The sequence below is a fragment of the Chamaea fasciata genome, unplaced genomic scaffold (assembly GCF_029207755.1).
Source record: "Chamaea fasciata isolate MVZ Bird 193981 ecotype frontalis unplaced genomic scaffold, bChaFas1.0.hap1 SCAF_20, whole genome shotgun sequence".
NCBI lineage: Eukaryota > Metazoa > Chordata > Aves > Passeriformes > Sylviidae > Chamaea > Chamaea fasciata.
In genome coordinates this window covers 9,808,088-9,824,916 of record NW_027094105.1, presented here as the reverse complement: position 1 = coordinate 9,824,916, position 16,829 = coordinate 9,808,088, and the positions used below count along the sequence as shown (strand labels likewise).

At 48.7% G+C, this 16,829-nt stretch overlaps 1 protein-coding gene across 3 annotated transcripts in view; it reads right to left on the bottom strand.

Moving 5' to 3' along the window:
* CRB2 (crumbs cell polarity complex component 2) overlaps positions 1-16,829 on the bottom strand; it is a 55,996-nt gene that overhangs the window by 15,263 nt on the left and 23,904 nt on the right. For all 3 annotated transcript variants that reach the window (XR_010723531.1, XM_066201351.1, XM_066201352.1), the window contains 5 exons: positions 9,393-10,085; positions 7,674-7,869; positions 7,167-7,306; positions 6,520-6,702; positions 5,770-5,883 (listed from right to left, as the gene is read on the bottom strand). Coding sequence is in view for 2 of the 3 variants with exons in the window: in XM_066201352.1 (XP_066057449.1) it covers positions 5,770-5,883; positions 6,520-6,702; positions 7,167-7,306; positions 7,674-7,869; positions 9,393-10,085 (1,326 nt within the window). In the remaining variant the exon portion in view is untranslated. The remainder of the gene's footprint in view (positions 1-5,769; positions 5,884-6,519; positions 6,703-7,166; positions 7,307-7,673; positions 7,870-9,392; positions 10,086-16,829) is intronic.

Here is a 16,829-nt window from a genome sequence, read left to right as displayed (position 1 = left end):
TATATTCAAATATTCAAATACAAATCCTTCACCACGTTCAGAGTGTTAGCGCTGTGGTGGGAACAGTCCTGTTTTGTAAATGCAAGCGTGATTAAATCCACCCAGCTCACCACTGCCTGAATGGAGCGAGTGATTTACTGGCTGCTATTAATAAGCAAAGATTCATTGTATACACTGTAAGAATCAGATTCTTCAACAGATACATAAAATGTTCAAAGAATAAGCAGGAATGAAGTGAAATATTCTAATTTAGCTGTCAGATATCAAAAAACCTTGAAGGACAAGGTCTGTTCCTTGAAACACGGCAGTTCAGCAGGGCTGCCCGGCCAGCACCGCCTTGCCCTCTCCGTAAGGCAGCTGAATTCCTAACGACCTTTCCCCGCTGCATCCTAATTAGGGATTGTATTATGATTATCAAAAGGAAAAAGGAGGGGAGGGAGAGGGGGCAGGCAGAGAATTAGCCGCAACCAACGGACCCCGACACAATCATATTTGCACAATTACCGCCATTTCCATGGCAACCCCGGCTCTGCCGCTCTCCCACCGCGCTGCCGGGGCCAGGGAGCGGCGGGAGCTGGGGAAGGCACTGACCACCTAAGGGTTTGTCCTGACTTACAGCCACAAAAGCTACTCCTCCACAAGGCAGCTTCCAGTCAAGAAAGGAAAAATGAAAACTGCAAAAACATCAGTAAAAAGCAAACGGAACGTTTCCCAGAAGGAGCCGGGAGGCACCTGTGTGTCTGCAGAGCTCACCTGGTGCTTGGAACACCCAGCACTGCAAGGCAGAACTGCAGCACGGGGGCTGCGGAGCTGTCAGCCAGACCCCTGCAACGAGGAAATTCCTTGCCTTAAAGTTTCCAAAACAAAACTTTAGGTCTCTTCAAAAATAAAAGCATTCTTCCTTCGTAATCAATTCTGGTTCCTCCTCAAGCCTCCAGCCACCACTCACCACGCAGCCAGCCCCCTGCCCTGGGCAGGCACGCACACAGGCGGGACACGCTGCACGCACCGAACACATCTCATTACCTGCTAGCAGAAAAATTCCCCTCAGGATCACACCAATCAGCACGGATTTCATGGCCGACTCCTTGTGGACATTGGTGACAGTTAAAGGGAAAAAAACTGGGGGTGAAGAGGGGGAGGGATGACCAAAAAGGCTGGGCTGACGGGGCAGCATGTGCAGCACTCGCTGGTGCCAGTCACACGGGAAGGGATTGCAGGAAAGAGCCGGGGGAGCAGAGCCCTGCCCTGCGCCAGGTCTAATCCAGCCCGGCTCTGACCCTCCCAGCTGGCCCCTGTCCGTGCTGACACCAGGAATGTGTGCTCCCAGCATATTCCTGCTCCGTGCCTCCCAGGGCCTGCAGTGCCCACAGCCTCAGCCCAGCAGGGCAAAGCCAAGAGACAATCTCCCGCCCTTGCTGCCTTCCAGGTGAAGCTGCCAAATTCCCCGAGTAAGGCCAAAGCGTTCTTTCGATAGGCTAAGGCAAAAAAGCTGCGTTTCCACCATTGTGCAATATCTAAACCACAGGAACGAGGGGAGTCCCAAATGCAGAGTGAACCTGGGCCCTGCTGCACATTCCCCACTGGGGGAACCAGGGTCCATCAGGCAGTTTGCTCCTCCCTGTGCCCCGTTCCAGGGATCTGTGAGCACAGACATTTCCATTCTGCTGTACTCACTAAGAAAAGTCTCGGGTTTTAATGACCATGACCTGTTTCTCTGAAGTCAAACTGGACGGAAGGAAATTCCCTGCGTTATGCTGAATGTACGGGTTCAGACGTGGCAGTGCACAATCAAAACTCTCTTTCCTCATTAGCCACCTTATTAAATTAGCTGTTGCAGTCTCCTTTTTCCTCTATGGTTCTGGGGTTTGTTTTTGTTTGGTTTTTTTAATATAGTTACTTTCATATTATAAAATTTCTAGAGGCTGAGTTGTATTTTTGTGTTGCAAGGACCCAGAGAAGTTTCTTATTTCTGTGAAGAAATGTTATCTGGGAGCTTTTCTCCAAACTCGGGAGTCTCTGTTTGTATCAATGTCAGGTCCAAGCAAACAAAACCTCCCACATGTCAGTGTCTGGAATCTCCGTTAGCAGTATCACTAAGATATTAAAAAAATCATTCCAACAACTCCTCTAGCTATTTCACTTTCGTAATTTTACTGAATCCAAACATGCCAGTCGCTTTTACAGATACCTGAAGTGAGAGGGATATGGTGAGTGTTTGTTTGGAGTCAAAACTTCTCAGATAGCCACAGACCTGTGCACGCACAGACCTATCCCAGCAGAGATTTGGAACGTTATCTCTGTTAGCTATTCTGACCCTTCTGTTATCGTTCAGGAAAAAAACAAACAGGCAGTTGTGCACATCCAGCCACTACTGCAACAACAAAGTGTAACAACTGTGAAGACCGCAGAACATTCAATGTCTTCAAAACGATGCCCATTTTGGATTATGCACCCACACACTGATCTCCACATACACACACAGAGTCTACCTGGACGCTGCTGCCTGGAAATCCCTCACAGCCCAATGCACCCAGCACAGATTGTGCTCTCACCTGGCACCAGGCACAAGCAGGCTCTGGACTGCAGCACTCGCAGCCTTCTGATCAGATGACAGGGAAGTCAAAAGGTCTGATTAACATGGAGCTGTGATCCCGCAGGGAGAAGAAACGTGGAGCGGAAGGGAAGGGGGGGAGCCTCACCAAGTGCAGCCTAGCTCCCTTCAGCTATATTTACCAGAAGGGATTTGGCTGAAGGTGGAACAGGCCTCTAATCTCTTTACTATCTTAACCTTTTAGCTGCCCTTGCTCTGGAGGCTCCGTCTCTAAAACAAATCTGCCTTAAGAAATACCTGCACAAAAAAAATTAAATCTATCCAAAGGTGGTTAGAAGGAAGAAGCATCTCCCATTTATTTCCTGACCCATGACCCAGAAATTCAAGCCCATTTGATCTGGGCTGGCACCCTCACAGAATCACCATTTATAGCTGCTGCACAGAAGGTTTCTACTTCTTTAAGGAGACAAAGACATTATGGCTGAACAAAGTGAGATGGTCAATAAGCCCTCCAATTACACTGGGACACATTCACACCACATCACCTTGTGATTTCTCATGAAAGGAGAAGTGTTCCTCAGGCTGTGCAGAGGAGCTCACAATGTTCCCATGATCACAAGGTGCCAGAGCCCCGGGCTGGGTGCTCGGCCCCCCTGATCGCGTTCCCAGTGCCCAGTGGCTGCTGCAGGACACGGCCTCCTCTGGCTGAGCTCAGCTCCAGCGGGAGCGCTCAGGCCATTGCAAAGCTCTTAAAGAATCAATGATCCAAACTTCAGTGATAACATTTTTGCAGGTTAAAAGTCAGTGTCCATGTCAAATGGAGGTACATGTCTTTTTCTTGTCCTGGCCTAACCTACTGCCTAATAAATACCTGATGGACTGAAACCATTTCTGAAAAAAAAAATTAAATGAAGAGTTCGTTCTGTCGGATTTCTTTTCCCTCTAAAAGACAGACTTTTCCTAATATGCTTTGTCTCTTGGCCACAGTTGACATAATTTCCAAGAGCATGCAAGATTCCCTCTCCTTCTCACTTCATTTAGTACCCATGGAATCTTTTGATTCCTACTTCTTATATCCTCTCAGGGTTCGTATATCCTCTGCTCAAGCACAAATCATGCGCTGAACAGACTCTTCAGGACCTGTTGTGCTGTTCTCAGGAATGAGGCACCACTTTTGCAACAACTTCTTTGCAGAGAGAGGGTTCATCCGCCTGCACTACACCGAGACAGCACTGAGGCAGTTAATTTGCAAAGAAAGAATTTCTCCTGACTTGCATTGTTATCCCAACACTCCCCAAATTCCTCAGACTGAAGAAGCAAACACACAGAAGGAGCCTCTGCCACCCCAGGAAAGCATTCTTCATCAGAGTAGCAAGTTCACTTTAATCAGTGGAGGCAGCTTAGACCCAAGTTCATGGCAGACCTAAGCTGCCACAGAGATGTGTTTTGAAGAGAAACATTATGGGAAGCTTCACAAAGTTGTTCTGTGATCCTAATATGAAGTAATAAGCTGTTTACCCAGCATGACTGTACTGGGATTAATTGACAAAGGAGGGGAGATTAATTGCTATTATTTCCCTGTCAGCTTCACTCCTCCACACGCACTCGCTGATCTCACAGACTGCTCCCAGCCTTTCGCTGTGTTAATGTGTCAGAACTACCTCAGCTGAGACAAAGTCCTTCACCAAAAGCAATATCCAGAAGAGCAACCTGCTTCTAATCCCCTTCAAGTACTAATGAACCCAAATTTGATGCAACAGAATGAACTCTAGCACTCCTTTGCCCATCAGCCCATGTTTCTGTCAGCTTTTCTGCCTATGAGCACGCTAAGAATTGGAAAGGATTAAACAGATCTGCAGCTTGGCAAAGCACAATGAAATTCTGAGCTCTGTGAGGGTGCTGGGGCACTGCAGGAGGAAAAGAGAACACGGCACAGATGTGAGTGGGAATTCTGACAAGAAGGATAAACTTTAAACCATCTCTTTGGACAAGATCTCAGCTCAGAGTACAGCATTGTAACTGCCTGAGAAAGCAGCGATAACGAGCTTAGATAAAAGCTGATTTTCAAAGGGCTCATCTACAAAAGCAAATTTTTCTTGATCTGGCCTAAATTAGCAAACACGATAGGCCAGAAAACCCCACAAATAATTCAGCCCTGTTACAGAAGGTGTTAACTAGAAGCTGATTTTACATCCTGGGAATGAAAGTAATAGGTCTTCCCAGGAAAGAGCTGGGCAGAATTAAACCAACACAGCTCAACCACTGCAACCACAGAAAGAAAACAGAAAATTTTCCCAGGCCATGAAGGCCTGAGCGAGTCTCTGGAATGTTGTTACCTGCTGCTGCAAGTTAAGGGACAGGGTTTTCTTCTGGCTTCTTTTTCCCACGAGATGGCAGCCTGGTAACACTGTGGAGAAGTTACCCTCAGCTCAAATCCAGAAATAAATCCATGCTGGTGCTGGGATCACCTTTCTTATAAACTACTCTGGTGTTAAATTGCCCCGCGCATGTGGAATTTAAAGATGAAGAAGACTGAGAACGAATATTTTTAAGAAAGATGAGGTTTAGTACCAGTTAGCAGAGGACCTTCCCAGCAGGGCTGACGTTCACCATCTCCCGGATTCTCAACCAGCAAACTGAACCCTTAGGGTCAGGCAGGGCATTTGAGGAAGAATCCAGACTCCTCATTCCCTTGCAAACAGAGGCGGCTTCCTTTGCTCACACCACAAAGACCTTTTGACCTCCTAACATAGCAGATCACTGCTTTCAGCCAAAAATGGCTGGCTCTTATCAACCAGGGCTGTTAGGGAATGGAGATGTTTTACAGATGCTTATGTGCTGGTGAGCCAGTACAATCTGGGACAACGAGAAATTTAAACATCCCTTCTTTTATTTAAAGGCTGGCTTTCTATATATTTCCTACATGTATAGACACTCCCACCGTTCTGCCAGGTAACTTTCACTCCAGGATACAGATGCCCTGGATACTCTGATCTCAGAGACTCTATGCAGTTGATCTCATGTCTCCAAATCTAGTTCATGGCCTATCAACTCACTCACCCACACTCAAAGAGCTTTCCAGCACCATTTGAGCCCTGAACTGCAGACACCCTGCTGCACACTCCCAGTCCAGCTCAGTCCTGGAATCCTGCAGCCAGGCAGCAATGCAGCAGCTCAGCACTGGGCAGCCAGAAGGACCTGGTTCCCCAGGTTACCTGAATAACCAGGCAGGCACTGACAGAGGAAGCCGTTGACCAGGTCCTGGCAGAGCCCTCCGTTCTGGCAGGGCTGCGACTCGCACTCGTCGATGTTAGTAAAGCAGGTCTCTCCTGGAAAGTGAAAACACAAACACCTCTGAAGTGCGCTTGTGCAGCAGTGAAACTCATATTTCCCTCATAAAATAATAAAATATCATTGTTTATGCCTTCCCACTGGGCAATTTCCCTAGATGTTAAAGCCAGCATTTTACACGTATCTCCAATCCAAGGAAAGGGTGATATTTCAGTGGAACATCCACGTAGCTTCTAGCTCCACACCAAGAAACTCCTCTTGTCCCATTCTGATTATACAGGTGCTGCCATGAGAGTAGTCTCACCAAGAAAACACCTAGAATAGTAATCTGTGACTCCAGGGAATTAGCTTCCTCTGAGGAGGAATTCCAGAGATCTCCCTAGGGATGGATCCTGTCACATGAGAGACGGACAAAGGGAAAACACCCTGGCACCTGCGCAGCCAGAGGGCACTCATGGCAGCATGGGGAAGTGCACAGGCTGTTGCCTCAGCCTGGAGACAGGCTTGGACAGGGGATGCCATTCAGCTGTCTGCAATGGGAGCAGAAGCACATTCCTGATGCACCAGGCTGCCAGCCCCTCTGAAGCAGCAGTCCTCAAGAGATTTCATTCCCATCTCCTCAAACAGCAGCACCACCCAGTGCAGGCAGGATGAAGACCTGCAGTGCAGCTCACCTGCGAAGCCTGGCTGGCACTGGCACAGGAAGCCAGCCGCCTGGCTGTAGCTGAAGTTGCTGGGGAAGTGGGGCTGTGTCCCGTAATGGGCTGGGTTGGAGCGCTCCAGGCACAGGCCACCGTTGTGACAGGGCTGTGTCACACACTCATCCACATCCTCCTCGCAGTCCTGCCCGGTGTAACCTGCCACGAGACGCTGCCGTCAGCACCCTGCACGACTGCACTGCAGCTCAGCTCCCAAACGCTGTGGCTCACTCAAAGGAGGGAATAACCCTCAGACCACCTGCAGCTCATCTAGCAGGGAGTCCCCAGGCCCTTTGCTTTCTCCACTGCGTCAAATACAGGAGCCAAAACCATCAATTTGCTGGAAAGCATCACGTCATGGTAGAGGAACTCATGATGGAAAACGGCAGAAAAGAGAAAGAAAACTTCATGGTTGATAATCAGGGGGATCTCTGCAGGTCACCTGGATTTTGGGATGACCTGTAAAGGGCACCAGTGCAGCCTCATTGTTCCTCACAATGGAATCTCACACGGGGCCATGCAGTATGATCACCAATTCTCTACTTCTTCAACACAGCAACCAAGCACACGCCGTCCATGGCCGTGTGCCCACACACCCCCCGAGCACAGAGCCCCCAGCCCACCTGGCCAGCAGGCACAGCTGTAGCCCTTGGTTCCCTCCAGGCAGGTGGCACTGTTGTGGCAGGGGTCAGAGGCACACTCCAGGATGTCCAGCTCGCAGTGGGCCCCCTCGAAGCCGGTGTCACTGCAGTCACAACTGTAGCTGTGGGGCACCAAGCACAGCAAGGCATCAGCTCCGCCTTGGGCAGCTCTCAGTGCTCACACCCACTTGTGTTACCATGGAAAGGTAAATTCAGACACGCAGGTATGTTCTCAGCAGTTGCCTGTGCTGTTCATGCTCTGCAAACCCCTTCTCTGTGGTTGTTCCTCCCTTCCTTTAAGCACCCCGAGTTCTGCTGCTGGGAGGGGGCTTCTCCCTTACTGCCACAAATCATTGTTACTGCCACCCCATGAACAAGACACTAAATCCAATTCCCCCCACAGCTTTCTACTCTGATTTTCACAGGCTGGGCTGAGGAGACCTCTGGATCAGTCCCGGTGTCTAATTGCCCCCAGCACCGGTTTCTCACCTGTTAATGAGGTCATGGCATGTCCCATTGCTCTGGCATGGCTGGCTCTCACATTCATTGATGTCCACCTCGCACTGGGCTCCTTCATAACCTGGTGCACAGGTGCAGGTGTAGAAGCCAACATGGTCATTGCACAGGGCCCCATTCTGGCAAGGCTCTGAAGCACATTCATCTATTTCAGTATCACAGTTCACACCTTTGTTAAAATAAAACAGACAAATATCTGTGTTACAAATCCACAGAAGTGTGTATGCGCCGCCTGGAATTGTGACATGAAGTTACCTGATGTTAGAAGGTGATTTTATTGGGAAATGCTATTAAAAATACAATGTTAGCTCCACTAGTGGTCGCAGCAAGTAACACCTGTTTGGTACAAAGTCCCAAACTCCCTGAGCGAACAAGACCTCATAAAAGATTTCTATGCAATTATCTTATTTCTATTGCACCTCTTTGAGCTGCCTGTGGCCTGGCATCACCTCCAGACCTTACTCATTACAGTGGCACCTACCAATCCATCTAATCTGCCCTCCTTGGGGAAGGCTCCCCACAGAGTGGGCATGGCCATCCTAATCCTGGTGGAATGTGGGCCCCCTAATCTGGTTCAAACCCCTCAATAGCCACACAAAACTTCCTTCACTCAAATTCCAGCTGCAAGCACCAGGAAACAACCTGGCCTTGCCAGCCAGTGGTGCTCAAACCTCTGGATGAAGAACTAAATGCCAAGGCCAAACCTCACGTTTGACATCAGATTAACGGGAAGCACAACAAATTCCTCCAGCTGCCTGGGTCACCTCATCGCTCCCCTGCCAGGGAATCCCGCAATCCTGAATTGAGGATTCGGCATAAAGATAAAAAAAGAAACTGATTTGCAAAGACAGAATTATGCTTGATACTCAAAATCCCCAGTAACCTTAGGGCCCACATAGAAATTTTGTCTTGTTTCTCCTTCATCTCTCTCCATTTTTATCAGAGAGTGAGTCAGCATCAGGGATTACATTCCTGATGTTGTAACTTCTCCTCATTCCACTGGTAATCAGCAGCATTCCTTCACAGCAACCCAACTCCTTAAACACTTCAGTCTGTGAACAGGAGGAAGGCTGAGAAAGTTCATGTGCAAGGTGGTACCAGGCAGGCATGGACACATTCCACTCCATTCCACTCTGATAAGCAGGGCTGGGGGAAGGAGAGCCCCCCAGTGCCTCCCTCACAGACAACTCACAGGTGTGGATTCCTCTCTGAGTCACCATTAGCACAGATGCACAAAGGAGAAACTCTTCAATCATACGCCAAATAAACATTCACCAGGCATGAAAGAACTGGAAACCTCCAGCTAAAAGATACTTTTTTCCAAAAGACAAGTACTTCCCTTGGAAAAATCCTGCTGGGCAGGACAAGGTGCTACAGGCCAGGTCAGCAGAGCTAAGTTATACCTGGGAACACTGAATATCCATTTCCTGATGATGAACACCTTGTTACATCATCTCCCTTAATTTCATGCTGAGAACTGATCACAGCTACCCTGTGCCTAGTACTCCAGCGTCAGACACCCCACTCCTGGATCCCTGCCTCATGCACGGTGGATTCAGGGCCTCAAGGGCCGCCTGGAAGCTGCCCTCCAGCATTACCCACAGCCATGCCCGGACCCTGTGGGAACAGAGAGGCTCAGCGGAGCTGTGAGGCCGTGAGGCAGCTCCCAGCCCGCAGGCGCAGCGGCCGTACCTGCGTATCCGGGCGCGCAGTGGCAGCGGTAGTGGTCCATGTGGTTGAGGCAGGTGCCGTGGTTGCGGCAGGGCCGGGACGCGCACTCGTCGATGTCGATCTCGCAGTGGGAGCCCTGGAAGCCGGGCACGCAGAAGCAGCTGTACTCGCCGGCGCTGTCCCTGCAGATGGCCCCGTTCCTGCAGGGCCCCGAGGCGCACTCGTCGATGTCGTCCCCGCACGTGGCCCCGCTGAAGCCGGGCCGGCAGAGGCAGCGGAACCCGCCCGCAGCCTCCACGCATGTGCCGTTGTTGAGGCAGGGCTGGCTGGAGCACACGGAGCTGTCTGCCTGGCAGCCTTCTGCACCCGGCCGGCACCTGCAGGTGTATCCATCTGGGCTGTCCACACATTCAAATCCAGGGGCCGTGCAAGGGCTGCTCTCGCACTCATCGACACTGTCGCAGTCAGCACCCGCAGAGCCAGGCGTACACACGCACTGATACTCCACCAGTCCTGGGGTCCCGCTGCAGGTCATGTGGGCAGGACACTTGTGCTCAACGCAAGCATCATAGAGGAGTTCACAGTGTATGCCCATGTAGGCTACCGGCTCCACAGGGCACGTGCACTGGTAACCCACTTCCAAATCCTTACAGCTCCCCCCATTCTCACATGGGGACAAGGAACAGCCACTGTCATTTTCAGAGGATGAAGTTCCTGATGAGATAAGAGACCTTTTGTTAGTCAGCATTTGTAGCATTAAAGAGAAAAGTGCTGCCAATCCCCACATACAGCTCGGAGATTGCCCACCTAAACTCCCATTGCAAAGGGCTGAGCTAGCCAGGAGACGGGGGTGATACTGGAGAATCAAACATTTACCATAAGGAAGACAACGGCCCTTCATTTGGTGGTAATCAGGAATCTCTTGCCAATTTGGGTAACCAGGTACCTGGTTTTTTAGGAGACACTCACAAACCAACTATTTTACTTGTGCTTATTCATCCATGAGTCACTTTGAGAGCAGTGACACATATCACCTTAAATCCATTCACAAGATTAACTTAGTGTAAAATTCCATGACCCCTTTCACTGTCAGGGCACAGCATTTGTGCCAGGAAATCCAGACAGGCAGGATGAGTTCAGGTATTGGCTGCAGCTCTGTATGTCCCAACCGCTCCTTCTGGGGATACAAATTTTTCTCAGCTAATCCAGAAGCGATTTGAAGATGCTCCCATAAATAACCCAAGGCAGACTCCAAATGGGCACATTTCACAGAGCCTCTGATTACATCAGGCAGCTCAGGTTGATAACCACTGACCCTCACCTTAGACGTGTAAGTGTACACAGCAGGACATTTTTAGCAAGGAGGAGCAGAGAATGCTGATGGCATTTTGGATCAGTACCTGCTGAGCCAAAACACCAGTCTAACAACCAGATACCAGGAACTAACGTTGGGTTCCAGGTTCCCCTAAATCTGGGGGCATTTGGATGAGATTAGTTAATTCACACTGAGCCACAATGCCTTGCTGTCCCCACAAAGGCAGCGTTTAAAAGGCTCTTGCCCCATTAAAGCAACTCCACCATCCGGAAATGTGATGGGACGTGCCCACTGAACTGCAAATTCAGTTCCTATAAATGAGATTATGTAGGATACACGATATTAAAAAAAAAGGAAAAAAAAAAAGTGTTCAACGTAGATATTTCAAAATGGAGCAGAATGCAATAATAGGAGGAATCCTCATTTCTTTTCCGAGAGAAATTTTAAATTTACTTTGTGAAACAAGAGGCGGATTGGCCGAAGGGCAGGACCGCCCAGGGGACAGGAGATAACGACCTTTATGTTAGAATTAGGATGTATGTCCGGGATTCAATGCCACAATTAAGCACTTTCCAAAAGACATAAACCAACCAAAAATAGAATAAAGGGACAAAGGCAGTGGAAACAGAGAGCATCGCCTTCCACAAAGGCAGCAGTCATTAGCACCTCATCCCACTGTGGCCTTCTGAGATCAGAGCTTTTCATTCTGCTCAATTCCAAGATAAATAAGAGAGAAGCTGTGTGGTAGAGATACCCCAGCCTGATTCCTGCATAAGTGTTATGAAATACCCAAACTTGGAAGTAACTCTGCAAACAACTATACAGCAGATGTTTGGAAAATGCCTATGAAAAATGGTCTCAAAGCAGAGATAAAGCTCACGAAGGAGCAAATGGTATCTGGGAAAGTGCTACTGGTGAGACAAGCCAGACTTCCCTGGTGCTGGAAGGCAAGGCATCACTCGAAGCCTTTGGGCAGTCAGCTCTTCACCCTTTCTGCTGCCCTCTCTATGTAGCCATGACCCAAGGCCTCAGCCTCTGTAAACCCCCCAAGGCTGCAGGTGGACAGAGGGCAGGGTCCCCAGTCGGTCCCTGCAGCTGCCTCAGCCCTCCCTGCTCGGTGAGGAATGCTGCTTCACCCTGCCATGCTCCACGCTGAGGACTTGCCAGGGTCACACACCTCAGCACCACTCCCCAGCTGACCTCCCCGTGCCCCCTGCTGCCAGCTTTACCCTGTGGCCCAGTTTTGGTCACGTTTGCCTTGCTCCGGTGCACCTTACCCACCCGCGGTACACAACCTGTGTCAGTGCTGCTCTACCCCATCACCTCCTCAGTCCCTTTGTACCTGAAGGTGGAGGCACCGACTTCAGGGCCTGAAAGGGATTTATAGGAGACTTTGGTTTACAAAAGCCTGCCCCTGCCCTGACCTCCCCCAAATTCCTCCCACCAAAGACTGGAGTGTTTCTAAGTCTTCTTTCAAGAGGCCGTGCTGCTGGGGGAGGGAGGGTGCTCAGGGATTTAGGCAGCGCTTTCTCTTCCCAGCATCATCTCCATGGCCCACCCCTCCCTTCCCCTCTCATGTGATGCTGGGGAGGGCTGCTGAGCCCCGCACTGTCCAGCAATCCCATTATTCTGCCATCAACTCTTTTATTCTCAGATTCCCAGTCAGGCAGAAAACAAGGATGACGGAATCTGCCTGGAATCTCTGTGGCAATTAGAGTGGAAGCCCAGGAAACTATTCGCAAAAGAGCTTTACTAGGCAGGAGATATGGGCCTTTGTAGGCTTAATGAGTAACCGGCCCCAGCCTGCACTTTCCGGAGGCCAGGAGCACAGTTTGGGACAAAAAAGGTGCCCGACTCCTGTGCCTGGTGGGAAGGAGCTGCAGCACACTCCATCTGCAAAGAAATTCCCATTTCCACAGAATCCCCAGGCACTGCTGGCATAGCCAGGCAGAGTCACTGCCAAGGCTCATGTGCGGCTTTCTGCTTCCACGAGAAGAACACAGGCAAAATGCTTTTTGCAAATAAAGCTAAACATCAAAGCCCTTTGCTGTTTCTTGCCTTTCCCGAAGTTCTTCCACAACGGACACACCTTTTGGTACCTTCTCTGGTTTGGTCCATCATACAGCTCAACTACAGACAACACAAAACGTCACTAACAGGTGCAAAGGGCTTCTTGGCTACCAAAGACAGCAGTGAAGGAACAGGGAGAGCTCTGGTCTGCTCAAAACTCACTGTGACCATGAACAGAAGCACTGGTTAATATTTGTCCTTCAGCAGGACAGCATTTTGGAGGAAAATGTTCCTTTGTGGAACAGATATCCTGAAGTCAGACAGCACTGCTCACAGGGCGTGCATGGAGCAGGCTGAGGACACTGCAGTGTAAACCACAAGAAATGAAACTTATCTAAATAACTGCAAATTATTCTGTGAACTGCAGCTGGCAGAAAATCCCCCACGTGTTGGCCTGACTCAGTGGAGGGAGGCTTCAGGCACACTAACAGCACCAACCCCAAACTATGTCACACACTCCCCTGGATCCAGCACTCCTGCACTAATATGGAATATTTCCCAAGGACAAAACATGTCCCTGTGGGAATGTATTCCAACCCTAATACTCCTTCCATGGCAGTGCTGAACATCTGGCTTGACAAAGAGCACATCTGATGTTTTTAGTTCTGCTTTAGTTCTTTTCAGCCATCAGTCCAAGGGCAAACACTTACTGCTCTCAGCTTTGGAATAGATTAATATATGAATGTGAATAGCACATGAATATGCACCAAACGCTAGTCAGAAAAATGAATAAATTAGCTTTTCCTGCTGCACAATATAAGAACCATGAAAACATGTAGTTCAGACTCTGCTGCTTCATGAACACAGTGAAAATCAGGTAAAGCAAATCACTGAATGACAAGAGTTTATCATTTTTCACCAAAGTAGTCGTTGCTGGATTAACAATGACATTCAAAAGATTTCCTTCACGTTTCACACGAAAAATATAAATTAGTGATATTTGTAAGGGAAAAAAACCCATTACAAGTGTATTACAGTCATACCATCCTGCAAGCCTATGCTGAATTGAAACTGGAGGAGACCACAGCTCCTTTGAAGAACAGTTCCAGGCATTTAGGGGTGGATTAGGAGGAACTTCAAAGGCTACCAGAGTCCCATATAAAACATTCATTGAGCTCTGTCAGGACAGGGCTGGTTTTACACTTTAAAGGTAGCTGACAAAGATTTTCCTCAAACGATGAGGTTTGTGACCTTTTGTAACACTTTAAGGCAAACAAGCTGCATTACCAGGCTCTGTTTTAGTAATTGACTTTAATAATCTTATACTTTGTACCTCAACTGTGTGATCTTGTCAAAGTTGCAACAGCAAGTTTTTTGACCACAAAAAAAAAAATCAGAAATTAATGAGAAGTTAGGCAATTACTTCTGTGATTGGAGCTGCTGCTTTAGCGTCACTCACTGGATTCTGGTTTGAGGGTTTGCTTTTCACAAGTTTGTTTTCTCAAAGTCTTGGGTAACTCTGATGGGGGATGGATGTTGTCAATCCGCAGACACTCCTGACCTTGTGGAAGCTGCTCAGTCCTGCACTGACAGCTACCTTAAAGGTGTCTTCATGATCACTTAAAATTCCAGCGGGGAAGAGGCAGCATTGGGCTTCTCAGCTCAGTTTCCTTCGCACTGAAGGACAGGGAAATCCGAGCAGAAGCAGTGGGACCTACTGGAACTCCCCATCCCTGAATACCTGTTCATGCACATGCCCTGCAGTGGGTGAAAAATGAAAATGTACCTGTGCACAACTCGTGCAGAACGGTCATAACCACAGACACAGCTCCCAGAAGAGTCAGGCTGCCAGAGTGTTATGTCCTGGCCTGGCAAAAACTGAATGTGAGCCTGGACAAGCCAGATCCACCTCAAGTGGAAAGAAGCTTCCTTCAGATATTTTTCACCTGCCCTACTCACTGCAACAACTGAAAAAAAACCCCAGTTTACAACCAAGAACAGGATTCCCAGAGCTTGAGGGATATCCAATTTCCAAAACCACACCGGCCAAACCCCAGCCTGGGGCAGTTCTCACCAGCCAGGCTGTGCTCCTGCTGCTCATCCCAGCACACCTCCCACTGGAGAAGGATCCTGAGGCCAAGGGTAGAAAGGGAAGCCATGCACCAGAAGGAATTCAGAGCAACACAACTCCTAAATAAACTCGGAATAAAGGAATGGAGAGTTAGGTCTCCATGACAACAGGAAGGCATGTGCTTATATTAGTAAATCCCTGCTGACCTCTGCTGATCTTTCCCTATCCTGGTCAGTGTAAAGGATTAGTGAAAGGGGACACGCTTTGGCCTGTTCCCAGGATCCACACAACCAGAAAGGGAAATGGACAGGCTTGAAAAGGGGCTTTCACATTCACCCTCTCTGCTCCCCTCCCCTGCTCGCTTTGGAAGGACAGCTATGGAAGGGAATGGCAGGATAAAACCAAATCCTTCCTCAGGAAGCACCTTCCATGTACCTGTTCAGGGAGGGTACAAGGCCTCCTCAGGTGGCTTCACACATCCCTAGGGCTTTACAAGCCCCCTTTCTTTCTTGGCACACAGAGATTAAAACCTTTCTATCCAGATCTGAGCTAAGCATCTGCTCTGAGTAATACCAGCAGCAGAAAACACGGCCTGAAACTCTCTGAGACTGCTGCCTAGCTCATGATGTGCCAATAACTGGCAGAGATATTTCACCTAGCCCAAAATATTCCATAACCTGCATTCCCTGTCCTGTTTAACACAGCAGTGGCACTTGTGACAGCTGCTTTAACAGCGGCCTTTCTATTTAGCCTGAGAAAAGGGGATGTGGGAATGGGAAACCCTCCAAAACACCAGTGTTTGATCACAATTACTAAGCCCCTGGGCTGCAGCAGCTTCCCACCACCCAGCTCTGCTGGAGTCACTTGGTGACCCCGGGGCTCAGAGTCAAGTTCTTCCTCCCCATTTTTTAAAAGGGAGAAAGGATTCTGAGATATAACTGCTGGTTGAAACTAAACATTATTGTTATTGTCTCAGGTTATCAGCTTATCAGATCTGATAATTCATGTGATGCAGGACATGGCACTATGACCAAAAAAACCCCAAACCCTGAAAATAAAGATTAGCTAATCCAAAAGCAGCATTGGCAATCAGCAGGCAGGACTTCTAAGACAATACTGAATAAGTGGCCTGACAAAATGCCAGGGATCCCAGCAATGCCAAGAGTGTCTTTTGGAAAAGTCAGTTTTAAAAAAAGCCTCACTATTCATGACCTTGATGTCTCTTGGAGAGTTTTGGTAGGTTAAACACAAGCCCAGTGTCTCAGCCAAATACCACCTTGGATACCAAGGTGACATATTTAAGACATCTCCTCACATCCCTGCCAGATTACAATTTTACCCAGACACTGTGCGCCCATCACTTCTCAGACTGCTTCTGACATTGTTTCTCTTTGCTACTGGAGACCAACAAATTCCACACCACATTTGTACACGAGGTTTTTGGTGTGACAGAGTTTTTCATGCCAGATACATGTACACAGTCTACTGGTGTAAAATATTTATACAGGATTTACAAAGGCCTAGACCTAGACTTTCATTCAGGTTCTTGTGAAATATGCAGAATATTTACCCCCTCCAAGAAGGAGGATGGTGGTTCCTGGCTCTCTGCCCCCCAGCTTGCCCAGTGAATTGCTAAAAGGTGCCAAACAGTGGGCACCAATCCACGGGGCCCAGCAGTGCCAACAGCGTGGCCCAAGGCATTAACAGCATTAGTCAGAAATACCACTTCAGGGAATTGAACTCATTCTTACCACAGAACAAGAAGCCAGCTAGCCTGTGTTCATTATCTGCTCAGTGTTTACTGCAGATTGGAAGGTGTAACTTCTGTTATCATGCCTCTAGAACTGGGAGGAAGACAGGAGCTGTGAACCCCTGGGTTTTGACAGCATTGAATGTATTGCCACAGTAACTCTTTGATCTTCTGTGCTCAGGACACCCCAGTATTTTCCCTTAATAAAGACTCCTCCAAGCTGACCTTCACGTTTCACATATTCTCTGATCTCTCAGCCATTTCCACAGATCAAACACTGGGACAGGGACTTTCCTGTGTATTCAGCTCACC